The sequence below is a fragment of the Vanellus vanellus genome (assembly GCF_965231255.1).
Source record: "Vanellus vanellus genome assembly, chromosome: 2".
NCBI lineage: Eukaryota > Metazoa > Chordata > Aves > Charadriiformes > Charadriidae > Vanellus > Vanellus vanellus.
In genome coordinates this window covers 122569733-122585730 of record NC_138906.1, presented here as the reverse complement: position 1 = coordinate 122585730, position 15998 = coordinate 122569733, and the positions used below count along the sequence as shown (strand labels likewise).

The 15998-nt window shown below is 45.9% G+C and overlaps 1 protein-coding gene across 1 annotated transcript in view; it reads left to right on the top strand.

Moving 5' to 3' along the window:
- Window positions 1–586: 586 nt before the first annotated feature.
- The window catches only part of LOC309686645 (ras-related protein Rab-10-like), a 38539-nt gene continuing 23127 nt past the window's right edge, over window positions 587–15998 (top strand). The window contains exons 1-3 of the mRNA XM_082499384.1: window positions 587–748; window positions 12416–12476; window positions 13552–13690. Of these exons, the coding sequence (XP_082355510.1) occupies window positions 595–748; window positions 12416–12476; window positions 13552–13690 (354 nt within the window). The 5' untranslated portion in view covers window positions 587–594. The remainder of the gene's footprint in view (window positions 749–12415; window positions 12477–13551; window positions 13691–15998) is intronic.

Below are 15998 nucleotides of genomic sequence, written 5' to 3'. Positions count from 1 at the left end.
GAGGGAGGGAAGGCGATGCCCGGAGCGGGTGGCGGGCACAGTCCGGCGTGACAGACCTGGCTGGGGTGGCAGCTGTGGGGCTGCCGCAGGCCGCAGCACGGCATTACCTCACGCCAGCTGTTTTCGGCCTCAGTTTTTTACCTTTTTAGCAGTTGTAGGAATTGAATAATTTAGGGCTTGACCGGTTTTGCATTTTCTATATTATGTGGGTAGGTTGTTGGGGGGGGGGGGGGGGGGAAGTACAAAGGCAGATAGATGGTTTCTGCTTCAAAACGGCTTTAAAAGACCCGACTCCCGGCGCAGCGCCCCGCCTCACCCCGCCCCCCCCCGCAGCCCAGCACTCCCGGGCACCATCCGGGGCTCCCCGCGGTCCGCCCCACCTGTGCGGGGCTGAGGGGCGGCGGGAGGAGATGGCGCCCGGGCCCGGCGCCGGCCCCCCCCCCCCCCGCCCCGCCATCACACAGCGGGGGCGGTGCCCGCTCGCTCGCAGCGGGGCGGCTCGCGGCGCTGCGGCCCCCGCCCCGGCCCGCCCCGCTCCACTTCGGCCTGGCCTGGCCTGGCCCGGCCCGGCCGGCCCGGCACTGGGCGCCCGCCATGGCGGCGCTGGGGCAATGTCAGGGCGGTGCGGGGAAACCGCCGCTGCTGGTGAAAATCGTGATGGCCGGGGAGACCTGCGTGGGGAAGACCTCCATCGTACGGAGGTACACGGAGCCCGGCTCGCCCACCTCCTCATACCTGGCCACCATCGGTGAGTGACCTCGGGCCGGGGGGCGGCCCCCTGGGCGCACTTTGCTGCACCTCATCGCCTGTCCCCCGTATTCCCCCTCCCCGGTGCCTCAGCCGCCCCTCCGCGACGCGGGGTCCCGGCCGGCCGGTGGCGGGTGTCTGCGTGGGGAGGGACCGGCGTGTGTCCCCGCGGGCCGGCGGGCGCCCGGGCTCCCTCTCCTCATCCTTCCCTCAGGTGGAGGCCGCGGGTGCCCTTTGCAGGACTGAGCCCTCCCGGCGGCACAAACGGCTCGGCACAGCCCGGCTTGGAGATGCCAGATCTCCCTCTGTTGAACTGATGCGTGTGTCCAGCCGCGTCTGGCGACTTGAACCTTTGCAGAGGTTTGCCAGGGTGTCGGGAAACATGGCACCCTGGCTGCAGAACCTCTTTGTGCCGGCTGTTGCGCTGTCCTTGCTGTTTGTCTGGGGCATTCGGAACCTTCTCTTTTTTTAAACTTAGGAAGACAACTTGTTTCTTACTGCCCGTGCCTCCATATGGAGGCCCTGTTGCTGTGCATCGGTGTGGGTGCAGAGAATCCACTATCTCCCTCAAAGAGTTGTCAGATATCAGTAAAACGCCCAGTTTCTCCATCTTTCATGCTAGAAAGGGATTTCACAGAATCACAGAATGGTCAGGGTTGGAGTGGGCCTCTGGAGATCATCTAGTCCAACCCCCAACTGTAACTTTGGGCTAATTGTTTTAACTGTATAAAGTCAAGATACCTTCTCTTGTAGGTAGCCACATGTGTGATTATTAAAGCAGAGCCGTTGCTGTGACTGGAAGTAATTAGCCCTGCCAGATCAAGGTGGTTTTGTGCTGCACCACCATGCTGCCTTCCCCAGCACCTCTGCAGATGGTGGGGGGTGATGGGGAACTCTCTGCTGCTGTGGTACACCAGACCCATGGCGCCACGGGGAACCCCACATGGACTGTCCACATGCTGAAAAATGGGTCATCAGCATGAAAACGTGTAATATGGGTGGGGTGGTTTGGTTTGCTGTGGAGATTTTCCCAATGTCTGATTGGGAAGCTTGTGCGTGTGTAAGATTATTTTTTTGTTTGTTTTCTGTGCTCTTGAAGAGAAAGTTAAAGTATGCAGAAGAAGTTTTGTGTTCCTGCATTTGGAATATGTATGGCTCTTTCAGACATTTTTCAGTGTGGGTGGAGTTGGCTTAACTGAACAAATAACAGGTAGTAACTGTGGTCCAGGGAATACTTAATGTACATGAGATGAGTTGACCTGCCCACATGGGAAGGGCTGAACTTTTTATTTTCTTTTTATTTTCTTGCCCATTCTTGTAAAGCAGCTTCTGAAACCAACATGAGCAAAAAGGGAAGGGTGCAACTACCAGTAACATTGTGAAATTGATCCTTATAACAGGGAACTTGTTACCAGGCTTAGCAAGAAGTCCCAAATAATGGCCATGAAAATAAACATCAGCTTTGTTGATGTGTTTCATATTGTAACATAGATTCCAGACCATGAGTTTATTATTTTGAGACACGATTTCTTTTACTCTTAATTCAGTCCACTGTGGAGTCAAAAACTTGCATGGTGATGTTATTGAGAATATATTTTCCAAGTTGTGGGTCAAAATAGTTTAAGGAATAGTTAAGAGGTTTGTGACAGTTGTGGACGGAGATTAACCTTATTAGTTTTATTACTTTTCCTGAAACCTATTCTTGAGAGATTTAAAAACTTTTTAAACAAATAAACAAATCTGAAATATAGATGAGTCATCCAAATGTGATATTTGTTACCTGAATGTGATTTGAAAGTTATTTCTGAAATACCGTCTTCCATTTAATTCCATTTTAGGAGGTGTATTAGAGTTTAGACTTTTAAAACAAATGGGATTGTGAGTGATGGGTTCCGAAAGAGTAATGTTGGAAGTGGAAGTTTCTTTTTCAAGAAGACAACTACAACCAAGAGCATGGCTTATAGATTGTGGCCTCTAATGCTGTGAAGGAAGAGGACAGTACAATGGTTTCTCTGTTCATGATGTCTTCTCCCTCTTTGTTGACATCATCAAAACAAATAACTGTTTTAATCCAGATGCCTGTTTCATACAAGCTCAGTCAAATGATCCCTGTCTGTCATGTAGCCTATTGAATGCTCAGCTGATATTATAGCTAATATTCCACCTGTCCAGCTGGAACGGTGATTGGAGTAGAAGGAAGATTATCCAAGGTGTGCAGTCTCTCAGCTATCCAAGTTCCCTGGCAAAGTCATGTGCCACCACCTTCCTTAGTGGCAAAGGGTCATAGGCACGGATGTTAAGATTGTTGAAAGTCTCATTTCTGTGTCATCATGAATCACAGGTTTGTGTTACTAGGAAAAATCCTTGTGTTATGGCAGGGAAAAAAAAAAACAACCCACAGACATTTTGTAACAGGCTCCAGTAGCAGTGAATTTTTCTAAAGTTATGTATTTTATGAAAGAAAAAAAATGCATCCATGGTAAATTTTCATTGAAAGCTTTTTATGCAGCGCTTAAACACTCAAGGCTGGGTGCCCTTCCTCCTCTTCAATTATGCAGTTTGGGTAAATGATAAGCAGTTACAGTTTTCTAATTAAACTTATATGCATCATAAGGCAGATGCATTGTATTATGAAAAGACTACAAAGAATAAATGTTTTTGTTTTAACAATGGTGTTGCCTATAAAGCCATAGAGAAAGTTTATGAACAAAAAAACCCCTTGTATACAAGATTGTGATCTCACAGGCTGTGAGGTTGTTATTTTGCTGTATTGCAGTGACTGTGGTCCCATAGCACACGTTTTCTGTGAGAAACATTTCTGTAGAGGTGTGAGTCCTCCCAAATCTGTCATAGTTGAAAGTGGTGCAACTCTCACTATAGAATTAAAGAAAAAAAAAATATTTTGCCTTTTTCCTCAAAAGAAAACTTTTGCTTTTTAGTGCTGCTTATTTTTAAAAAAATTAAGTCTGAAGTTGCAAATTCAAGTGATTTATGCACTTTGTTTCTAATGCATGTTGAATAAGAGAACCAGCTCTGAAGTCTGTAGACTCCCTGATACTCACTTTAGAAGGAAATAGAGTTAATCGGCAAAAATGAACCATACCGAAGATAAACGTGTCCTGTGTTAAGAACACTAGTAGTAAATCTGCATTTTAATTCTTTTTTTTTTTTTTAAAGGCAGGATTTTTTGTCACTCTTACTTTTCTAACAAGCCATCTTTTCCCATGAGTTGCTTTTCTTACCAAAACAGTAATTATCAGTACTTGTCACCCCTCAGATACCACTCCAGATATTCCTTGACATGTACAGGAAAAGAGTCTGATCCAATGCACCAACAGGTAGTGTGCGTTAAGTATGGGTAGGAGTAACGCGGTGGAAATTCAACCCACAACATCTCACTGGGTGCCTGCCCAGCTGGGGAACAGGAGTTGACACCAGCTGCTTCCCCGTTTCCAGAGTTGAAGATGCTGTATGACAGTAAGTGGGCAAGGTAGAACCTGCACCTGGGCATGTACCACCCTCTGTCCTTGCTATCACTGTTGCATCCTGCTAAGCTGCTCCAACTGGCATGTTCTCTGGATAGACATTTTTTTGAGCCTTTTATATCAGGAACTTGCCAGCTATATTGGGGTGAAATGCAGTCGCCGAGGAGACCAGCTTCAGTGAAGGTAAGCCCTCACTGGGGAAGGGGATCGCGGCGGACAAGGCCGGTAAAGGGCTCTTTTGAGGGCTCTCGTAGCCGGGAAAAGCGGCTAGCTCGTGTCGGAACCGGCAGCTCGGGGGCGGGCTGCTGACGCGGCAGGGGCGGAGACAACGTCAGGCGCGGCAGTTCTAAACGGGCTGCCAGCACGCCAACGGTCAGTCGCCGAGGAGACCAGCTTCAGTGAAGGTAAGCCCTCACTGGGGAAGGGGATCGCGGCGGACAAGGCCGGTAAAGGGCTCTTTTGAGGGCTCTCGTAGCCGGGAAAAGCGGCTAGCTCGTGTCGGAACCGGCAGCTCGGGGGCGGGCTGCTGACGCGGCAGGGGCGGAGACAACGTCAGGCGCGGCAGTTCTAAACGGGCTGCCAGCACGCCAACGGTCAGTCGCCGAGGAGACCAGCTTCAGTGAAGGTAAGCCCTCACTGGGGAAGGGGATCGCGGCGGACAAGGCCGGTAAAGGGCTCTTTTGAGGGCTCTCGTAGCCGGGAAAAGCGGCTAGCTCGTGTCGGAACCGGCAGCTCGGGGGCGGGCTGCTGACGCGGCAGGGGCGGAGACAACGTCAGGCGCGGCAGTTCTAAACGGGCTGCCAGCACGCCAACGGTCAGTCGCCGAGGAGACCAGCTTCAGTGAAGGTAAGCCCTCACTGGGGAAGGGGATCGCGGCGGACAAGGCCGGTAAAGGGCTCTTTTGAGGGCTCTCGTAGCCGGGAAAAGCGGCTAGCTCGTGTCGGAACCGGCAGCTCGGGGGCGGGCTGCTGACGCGGCAGGGGCGGAGACAACGTCAGGCGCGGCAGTTCTAAACGGGCTGCCCCGGAGCGCAGCGGCCGGCCGCTGCGCACCCAGCACGCGGACAGCCAGTGGGCGTCACCCAGGCCCTCACTGCAGCACCGCAGTGGGAGGGGGCGAACAGGGAGCAACTTTTCGCAGGTAGGTCACTGAGAGCCCTGCGTCTGAGCTGAGCACAAGCTGGGCAAACGCAAGCAGAGGAACATCGGTGTGCAGGGGCACGGGCTCAGGGCTTGCGGGAAGCTGACGGCAGAGATCCAGCACCTCCCACTGCAAGAGAAGAACATGCCTCCAAAACGGTCAAGAGCTGCTGTGAGAAAGAATGTGGGAACTCAGACCGAGCTCCCACGAAAACAAGTGGCTGTGCAGGTTTCGGGCTGCAATGAATGCCGGAGCCTGGCACTGCTCTCACAGGGAGCCAGTGACACCGCCTGCATACGGTGTGATCAAATAAATGATCTGCTCAGGCAGGTGGTTGAACTGAAGGAAGAGGTAGAAAGGTTAAGAACTATCAGAGACTGTGAAAATGAAATAGACTGGTGGAGCCATACCCTGAGACCAAGGCAGCAGGAAGAGGCTCCATTGGAAGTGGTTGATCCCCTTCCCTCCTGTCACCAGGCGGAAGGAGAGAACTTAAGGGATAAGGAGGAGTGGAGTCAGATCCCTCCCCGGAGAGGCAAGCGGAACCTCTCGCAGCCCCCCTCACCATCCCAATTGCCCTTGCAGAATAGGTATGGGGCTTTGGAATTCGAAGACCAGGCGATCGAGGATGGAAAGGATGATCCATCCAGTGAGGCGCCCAGTGCTGGGCACTCACCCCGCCGCCTCAGGACTTCCTCAACCAAGAAAGAAAGGAAGGTAATTGTGCTAGGGGACTCCCTTCTGAGGGGAACAGAGGGCCCTATCTGTAGACCGGACCCATCCCACAGGGAAGTCAGCTGCCTCCCTGGGGCCAGAATTAAGGACATAAGGAGAAAACTCCCTTCCCTGGTTAAGACATCAGATTACTACCCACTACTGATATTTCAGGTAGGTGGTGATGAGGTAGGTACCAGAAGTCTAAGGGCAATGAAGAATGACTTCAGGGCCCTGGGACGGCTGGTTAAGGGATCGGGAGCACAAATAGTGTTCTCCTCTATCCCACCATTTGCAGGGGTTGACCAGGGGATAAATAGGAGGAGTCAGGAAATTAACTCCTGGCTCCGAGACTGGTGTATCCGGCAGAACTTTGGCTTTTTTGATCATGGGCTCATCTACAGGAAACCAGGCATGCTGGCAACAGGTGGGGGAAGCCTAACCAGAAGGGGAAGAAAGATCCTGGGACAAGAGCTAGCAGGGCTCATCTACAGGGCTTTAAACTAGGTTTGAAGGGGGACGGGGATGAGACCAGGATTACAAAAGTGGTGCCTGGGAGAAGCGTACCAGTGCTTCTGGGTAAAAGTGTTAGCAAGGTCTTGCAGCCTGTCCCAGTGGTGGTGGGGGATGGTGAATTGTGTGACAGCCAAGGCACGAGGGGTAGTGATAATTTGGTAGCTACAGTAGTGCCTAAGTATGATCAGGTGCGAATTAGGGCTTGTCCCCCCAAGAAAGTGGCAGGGCAATCAGCCCAGCTGAAGTGCATCTATACTAATGCACGCAGCATGGGAAATAAACAGGAGGAGCTGGAGGCCATTGTACAGCAAGGAAACTATGATATAGTCGCCATCACAGAAACGTGGTGGGAGGACACACACAAATGGAGTGCTGTAATGGATGGCTACCAACTCTTCAAAAAGGATAGGCAAGGAAGAAGAGGTGGTGGGGTGGCCCTCTATGTTAGGGGCAGTTTTGAATGCCAGGAACTTAACAGTGTGGATGACAACACTGAGTGTGTATGGATAAAAATTAAGGGGAAGGCTAATAAGGCAGACATCGTGATGGGAGTTTGTTATAGACCTCCTAATCAGGATGTAGAAGCCGATGAAGTATTCTACAAGCAGCTGGCAGAGGTCTCACAATCATCTGCCCTTGTTCTTGTGGGGGACTTCAACTTCCCAGACGTCTGCTGGAAATACAATGCAGCAGAGAGGGAACAGTCATGGAGGTTCCTGGAGTGTGTGGAAGACAACTTCCTAACACAGCTGGTGAAGGAACCAACTAGGGGAAGTGCCCTACTGGACCTACTGTTTGTTAACAGAGAAGGTCTTGTGGAGGATGTAAAGGTTGGAGGTCGCCTTGGGCACAGTGATCACGAAATGATAGAATTTTCAATTCTTGATCACGTAAGGCGGGGAGCCAGCAGAACTGCCACCTTGGATTTCCGAAGGGCAGACTTTAGCCTGTTTAGGAGCATGGTCGAGAGTGTCCCTTGGGAGGCAGTTTTGAAGAGCAAAGGTGCCCAGGAAGGCTGGGCATACTTCAAGCAGGTGCTCTTAAAAGCTCAGGAGAAGGCCATCCCCTTGTCTCGAAAAACGAGCAGACGGGGAAGACGACCAGCCTGGCTAAATAGAGAACTTTGGCTGGACCTCAGGAAAAAAAGAAAAGTTTACATTCTCTGGAAAAGGGGGTTGGCAACTTATGAGGATTATCAAGATATAACAAAGCTATGTAGGGGGAAAATGAGAAGGGCCAAAGCTCAATCAGAACTCAGCTTGGCCACTGCAGTCAAAGACAATAAGAAAAGGTTCTTTGAATATATCAATAGAAAAAGGAAGACTAGGGAAAATGTAGGCCCGCTGGTGAACGAGACAGGTGCCCTAGTGGTGGAGGACGCAGAGAAGGCAGAGTTACTGAATGCCTTCTTTTCTTCGGTCTTCACTGCTAAAGCTGTCCCTCATGAATCCCACCCTCTGAAGGCAAAGGGGGAGGTCTGGAGAGTGGAAGATTTTCCCTCAGTTGAGGAGGACCGGGTCAGAGACCACTTGGCCAAGCTGGACATTCATAAGTCCATGGGCCCTGATGGCATGCATCCGCGAGTGCTGAGAGAGCTGGCGGATGTTATTGCTAGACCACTCTCCATTGTCTTTGAACGGTCATGGAGAACAGGAGAGGTGCCTGAGGACTGGAGGAAGGCCGACATCACTCCAATCTTCAAAAAAGGCAAGAAGGAGGACCCAGGGAACTACAGACCGGTTAGTCTCACCTCTGTCCCTGGGAAGGTATTGGAGCGACTCATTCTGGATGTCATCTCCAATCACGTTGAGGAACAGGAAGTTATTGGAAGTGGTCAACATGGATTTACCAAGGGTAAATCGTGCTTGACCAATCTGATAGCTTTCTATGATGTTATAACTGGTTGGCTGGATGAGGGGAAAGTCGTGGATGTCATCTACCTTGACTTTAGCAAGGCTTTTGACACTGTCTCCCATGACATCCTTATTAGGAAGCTGAGGAAGTATGGGCTAGATGAGGTGACAGTGAGGTGGATTGAGAGTTGGCTGCGGGACAGGACTCAGAGGGTTGTGATCAGCGGCACAGAGTCTAGTTGGAGGCCTGTAACCAGTGGTGTCCCCCAGGGGTCAATACTCGGTCCTATTTTGTTTAATATATTCATTAATGACCTGGATGAGGGGACAGAGTGTATCCTCAGCAAGTTTGCTGATGATACCAAACTGGGTGGGGTGGCTGACACCCCAGAGGGCTGTGCTGCCATCCAGCGTGACCTGGACAGGCTGGAGAGCTGGGCAGAGAAGAACCTAATGAGGTTCAACAAAACCAAGTGCAAGGTCCTGCACCTGGGGAGGAAGAATGCTAGGCACCAGTACAGGTTAGGGGCTTACCTGCTGGGAGATAGCTTGGAGGAGAAGGATCTGGGGGTTGTGGTAGACAGTAAATTATCCATGGCCCAGCAATGTGCCCTTGTCGCCAAAAAGGCCAATGGAATCCTGGGCTGCATAGGGAAGAGTGTGGCCAGTAGGTCGAGGGAGGTCATTCTCCCCCTCTACTCGGCACTGGTGAGGCCACAACTGGAATACTGTGTCCAGTTTTGGGCTCCCCAGTTCAAGAGGGACAGGGAACTGCTGGAGCGAGTCCAGCGAAGGGCAACTAAGATGATTAAGGGCTTGGAGCACCTCCCTTATGAGGAAAGGCTGAGAGAGCTGGGACTCTTTAGCCTGGAGAAGAGAAGGCTGAGGGGAGACCTGATTATGGCATACAAGTATCTAAAGGGTGGGTTGAAGAAGGATGGAGCCAGGCTCTTTTCATTGGTTCCAAGTGACAGGACGAGGGGCAATGGGCACAAGTTAGAACACAGGAAGTTCCGTTCAAATACACGGAAACAGTTCTTTACGGTTCGGGTGACAGAGCACTGGAACAGGCTGCCCAGGGAGGTTGTGGAGTCCCCTTCCCTGGAGATTTTCAAGACCCGCCTGGATGCAGTCCTGAGAAATGTGCTCTAGGCAATCCTGCTTTAGCAGGAGAGTTGGACTAGATGATCTCTAGAGGTCCCTTCCAACTCTGATAATTCTGTGATTCTGTGATTCTGTGAAAAGCGTGTTGTAATTTTCTAGGCCAGATGTGAAAGACCTCTTTGAAGAGGACTTTTGCAGATGGCCAAAGACTGGAAGAGGGTAGGTTTAGATTAAATATTAGGAAGAAATTTTTCGCTTTGAGTGGTAAGGCATGGGAACAGGTTGCCCAGAAAAGTTGTTGAGGCCCCATCCTTGGAGGCGTTTAAGGCCAGGCTGGACGGGGCTTTGAGCATTCTGGTCTAGTGGGAGGTGTCCCTGCCTATGGCAGGGGGGTTGGAACTTGATGATCTTCAAGGTCCCTTCCAACCTAAACCATTCTATGATTCTATTTTATAGATATTGAGGGAAGAGAGGGGCAATTCACAGCTGAATTCCCCTGTGGCTGACTAGTTTGATGATTTTTAGACCTAATTGTCTTTAAGGTGCCTCAGTCCTAATATAAGCATATTTATTATTTGGAACATAAAGAAAAGAAATTAATCTCATGGCTATAAAACTTGGAAATAACAACTAGAATTTGAACTTGTACCCAGCATACCCCTTCTTGGTTTTATTTGACAGCTTAAAAGAAGCAAGTACAAGCTGTTGCATTCAAATAACATTTATCTCAAGAACGGTAATCAATGCTCGCTTTGTTATGTTGATCATGGTGTATAATACATGGGCCTAAAAGCATCTGAAATCTGTGAGCTGTCTTTGGCATTGTATTTCTCATTTTTCTTTTCTGTCTTTCCAATTTGCTAAGTTTGCTGGAAATTTCATATAAAGACATGAACAATTCATGCATGCAGAACATATTGACTTCTGTTTTTCACTAACATTCATTGACCTTTTAGGTCAATAAATTTTGAAGTTGACTTAAGAAGTCAATAAGCCTTATTTTAATTTAGATTAAGTTTTAGTCTGATTCAGCACTCTGCTTCCCTTTTTATAAATAAAAAAGAGCTTATAGCAATTTATTATTAAAATGTATGTCAACTAAGAACTGTTTCTTATAGGTCTGAGAATCCCTGGCTGGATTATAATTTTTTGCTGTATTCTCAACGCACCATATGAAAGTGACATTCCAGCCTCCCAGTACGTACTCTGTCCCTCTCAACTGCTCTAACATCAATTGCAGAAAGTGATACAGATAATTAAACAGAACCGTGTGAATTTCAGGAGCAAATGTTTTCCATCACATTGGAATTTCACCTTACATGAGCAAATTTGACTTAAATTACATTTCCATCTGACATTATTAATTCCATCAAGGAAGCTTTGTGTAATATTAATTACAGATACCAATTATATTATTTCATCTTTCCTTTCCATTGGAGCTTCAATAAAAATTCATCAAGTGAAGGACATGATTACCATAAGAATTTTAAAAATCCACCTAAACTCTTTTACCACATACACACAAAAATGTTAATAGCGTTGGAATCGTGCATGTGAGAGTGTACTTGTCAAAGTTTTGTGCACAGTACATCCATCAGTAAAAAAGGGAGCATTTCCTCTACTGCATTTTTGGTTTACTGCCATGGATGCTTTCCTTTGATAAATTAATTTGGCAGACAGGTTCTTAGTGAAATCAGTGCAACTTAAAAATTTTGTGCTTTTTCAATCTGTTTATTTCATTCAAATGGCCTTACTACCGCTGAAAAGCCACTCTGAAGTCATGTTAAGTTGCCATCTTTTGACCTTATGGGATTTTGACCATGCAATATGGCCAGCTATCGCAATGTCACCTTAACTTCACATAATTGACAAAAATAGCCTTACTGTTTTTCAGTGGGAAAAAAAATAAGCAGAGAAATCATCAAATGGTATTTCAAGTTTCAGCAATAAAGTAATTGGAAAAAACAATTGTTAACTGTGAGGAAATGTATCACTCCAAGATAGCAGCTGATAGCTGGCAGATTCTAATATTAAGACTGGAGCTTCAACAACTCATAAATCCAGGTATCATCTACCACATTTGGACTACTAACTTGGTAATATAATAAAGGAAAACACTATAAATTATAAGGAAAGGATCTTTGAGGAAAGATCTGTAGTGTATGTAGAGACAATATTCTGCACTGGTTTCAAGTGCTAATGCTTGATTTTAGCATTAGCACTCTGGATCTAGGATACACAGTGATTAAGGCTGTAAAAACAATCCTCTTCATTTTGAATTAAATCCAGTCTATGATTGTACTTGCATTTAACTAGTGCAGCTAATTCCTATTCCTGTTCATGTAACCCTAGATACTTTTTTTTTTTTAGGAATTTGGAAATAAGGACAGAAAAATGGTGTTGCACATGTAGCAGCTTTGTAAGCATTTCTACCTCCCCATTCATAGCTGCCATGCTGTTGTGATGAAACTGGAAATAACTGAAATCACCAGTGTATTTGCCAAGTATTATTGTGCGTAGGCCATGCTGTCATGTCACTTGCTATTCATGGAAATACCTACATGCAGTTTCAGAGTATCCGCACCTTTGCTTTGACTTGCCCTTCCATTGCTTTGTATTGGCATTGCTTCGTATTGTATTTGTGTAATGTATTGGCATATAGTTGTTTTCACCATTGAATAATTTCCTTTTACAACTTTCATTTTGAACGTATACGGTTGGCTAGTTATTCTTTGTTTGATGTAGTTCCTTTTCACTTTCTGTTCAAAATTGCATGATAACTAAAGCTAAGAAGCAATCTTCAAAGGGAATCCATGTTGTTATGAGAAACGTTACAGATTTTCTTCTTTATTCTAGGCATTGATTTCAAAGTAAAGCCAGTAACATTTAATGATACAAGAGTGAAACTTCAAATATGGTAAGTTTTAATTTATCTCACAAATGAGAGCCAACTAAATTACATTATAGCATGAAAAATCTCATCTGGTTTTAATTGTGTATCTTCCTCAAGTGCAGTTGTTCCTACTAGGTCATGTTAAAATTTGAATTTGGCCTAGGGGAGCGTATATTTTGCAGCAACTATGTGAGCTAAAAAGAAGGTTGTCACTAGGTTGCTTTAACAATAAAACTTGCAGCATACAAAAAATGCAGATCTACGATCCATATTAAGTATATTTAATTGTATAGGAACATTGAGGGAACTGACAAAACAAGAAAGTTTTACATTTCATTACTCATCAAATGCATGTTCAAAAGGGTCACCGAGAGAAAGCTAGTAAGATGAATCTTTCAGAACTTACACATGTTTTGTTTTTGAAGTTTTTCTAAAGGCTGTATAGGACTACCAACAGGCATCTCTCCAGGCATCCAATACTGAAGGTTATTTATATTTACCAGTATTTAACTTCTCAAGGAGTAACTCTGTACATGAATTATCTGACCAGTATTAGATCTGCAGTTACTCCATCTCAGGTTTTAATACCAGTCTTGGAGGCTTGTTTACAGCTTTCTTAAGGCATAATTATATGTAGGAATCTCTGCATCCCTGTGTTTTATGGCTTTTTCCCCAAACCTACTTTCCATCTAAACCAGCTTACTATCTGTGTCACAATTTACAAAGGGCTTGTCGCAATATGGAATGTCATCCGACTCCTGCAGTGCTTGTACTCCAGATTTTTTTTATGACCCAAGTTGTACTGATCTTAATGATATAAATGTATATAAAGAAGCCGTGATGGACTTGAAGTTAGACTTCAATCACTGATTTAGCCTCCTTAGTAGGGCTGTGTTATTCAGAGTAAATATCCAGTGTATTTCTTTCACTGCTGTATCTGGCACCCAGATTTCTTCTCATCCTTATCTTTTCTTGTTCTTTTCATGTTCAATTCAAAATCCGGACAATACTCCTTAAAATAAAGTAATTTTTCTTGGGGTTCTGCAGTTTGTTCATAGGTTTTTTGTTTGTGTGTGTGATTTCTTACAATTTTTTTCAGGGATACTGCTGGCCAGGAACGATTCCATACACTTAGCACTAGCTATTTTCGTGGCGCACAAGGATTTGTTCTTGTATATGACATCACAAATCTGGACAGTTTTCAAAGTATAACAAGCTGGATGAAAGACATACATGAGGTAAATATATCTAACAGTGGTTGATCTCTTAATGAGTTACTGCAGTTAATGTTTTAAATGACTGCGTGAGATTTATTCTCATTCCTCGAGCTGTATGTTTCTAACTGGAATTTCTTACATTTAACTCAGCACACAGTATGGTGGTAGGATTACTGTTATCTGAAACTGGAATACAGTGTAGATTATCCAGGACAAGCCCATGGTGATGCAGGAGTGTTTAAAACATAGCTTTCAATCAGGTTTTGTGCATGCTGAGTTATGGTGCTTTACTCAGTGGTATGGCTACGCTCAAGCCAATCTCCATGAGCTCATCCCAGGATTTTAATTGGCTTCCTTGACAAAATTCCATATCACACCAGTGATTTCGCTTTCCTCATTTCATTGCTTTAGTGTAGTTACCTCATCCCAAGAATCAAAAGAAACAAATCAAATTAAAGATCCTCTTTGTCCTTGCTGGATATTGCCTTTGAGAGGATGGTTTCAAGAGGGAGGAACTGGGGAAAGAAAAGGAGAATCCCTTTCTGGTGGCAGTGAGCTATTTGGTTAGCTCAGCTGCTTGTGATACTGCAGCCAGAAACACGTGCTTTCATATGACATAGGAAGTGATTCAACAGCATGTGGCTGCCAGACAGGGAGTGTGTTCCCACCGCCCTCCCCGCTACTGAACGTGTGCCCCCACTGTGCTGCTTTTGGAGCTTGTCAGAGGCTTTGAGGTTCCATCTCACTCTCTAACATGGTAGAAAACTAACACAGCAAAAGCAGTTGGATGGTTTTCTGCTCCATCAGGGAGTTTAAGAGGTTCATAAAAAGGTTTCACAGTTACTGGAGTTAGCACAAGGTAAACAGGTAGGAGGAAGAGGACCAGGAGAAGAAAGTGTGGGAACAGTGTGAGGCAGGAACTAGGGAGGGAGGAGTGGGCCAGCCCTTAGACATGAGGTCATTCAGCTGCCTGTAACCCTGTACTCTGAGCCTTTATTACTAGGTCTCTCTTGATGTGTTCTCTGTTAGGTAGAGGCAGGTCAATTTTAGAATACTAGGGAAGGGACCTAGAGCAATCATCTAGTCCAGCTGCCAGACCACTTCAGGGCTAACCAAAAGTTAAACCATGTTATTAAGGGCATTATCCAAATGCCTCTTAAACTCTGCCAGGCTTGGGGCATGTACCACCTCTTTAGGAAGCCTGTTCCACTTCTTGACCACCCTCTTGATAAAGAAATGTTTCCTAATGTCCAGTCTAAACCTCCACTGATGCAGCTTTGAACCATTCTGATATGTCCTATCACTAGATACCAGGGAGAAGCGATCAGCACCTTCTTCTCCAATTCCCTTCCTCAGGAAGCTGTGGAGAGCAATGAGATTGCCCTGAGCATGAAAGTTTGTAGTTAGAATGCTTGTGTAAGTTAGTATGCTTGTGTAAGAATCCAAGCAAGCTAGTGTTCTTTGTAGACTAAAATGAAGTAAACATTCAGGCAGTTTTTGTAATACTCTGAATTGGTAGGAATATGACATGATGGATGGGAGAGTTCATCTTGGGAAAGGGGACCTGAAATGAAACCATCAAATGCATCCTTTTCTGTCTTCACAGCTTCAGCTTCAGTATACGGATGAATTAATGAACCACATGTGGTCATATATCCAATAATATATACATAGGATATTTTATACCCTTGGTAAAATGTTACATTTACATTACCTCACTATTAAGAACCTTACTATGGTGACTATGTTGTTATCCGTGATCTTAGATCCATCTCAAAAGTCTTAGTGGCAACAGAGCTTAACTTCAGTAATGTGTTACAAAGGAAATTTGATGATACAACATTCTTACTGGCTTGTCTGCACGCACTTCAAACTAACACACATATTTTATTACTTTAGTAACAAAAGCATGTGCCTGTCACCTGTTAGGCAAACCAACAGAAGTGACAGCTAGATATATCACTGGTTGTACAGTTTCATGATTAGCTAAGATTTAACCCAGCACACAGTATGATAGCAGGTTTACTGTTATCTGAAGCTGAAAATGTAGATTATCCATATATATCCATTTATATATATCACTCTCTATATGCATATATCTGTGTGGATAAATTTATTTATAAAAAGCTGATCTGTCTTCCCACTGCCTCCAAAGGGGTCATTTTGTCCTGTTATCTTTAATTAGATCAACAGGGTGGTTGATTCAGTGGACTACAATTCACAACCATAAACACAAAGAAAGTATCAGGACCGTATGGCTAGGGTGGAAGGAAGGATGGGACTTGTAACCACCATGAAGGCTTAGATCTGCTTAAGACAATCAGGAAAT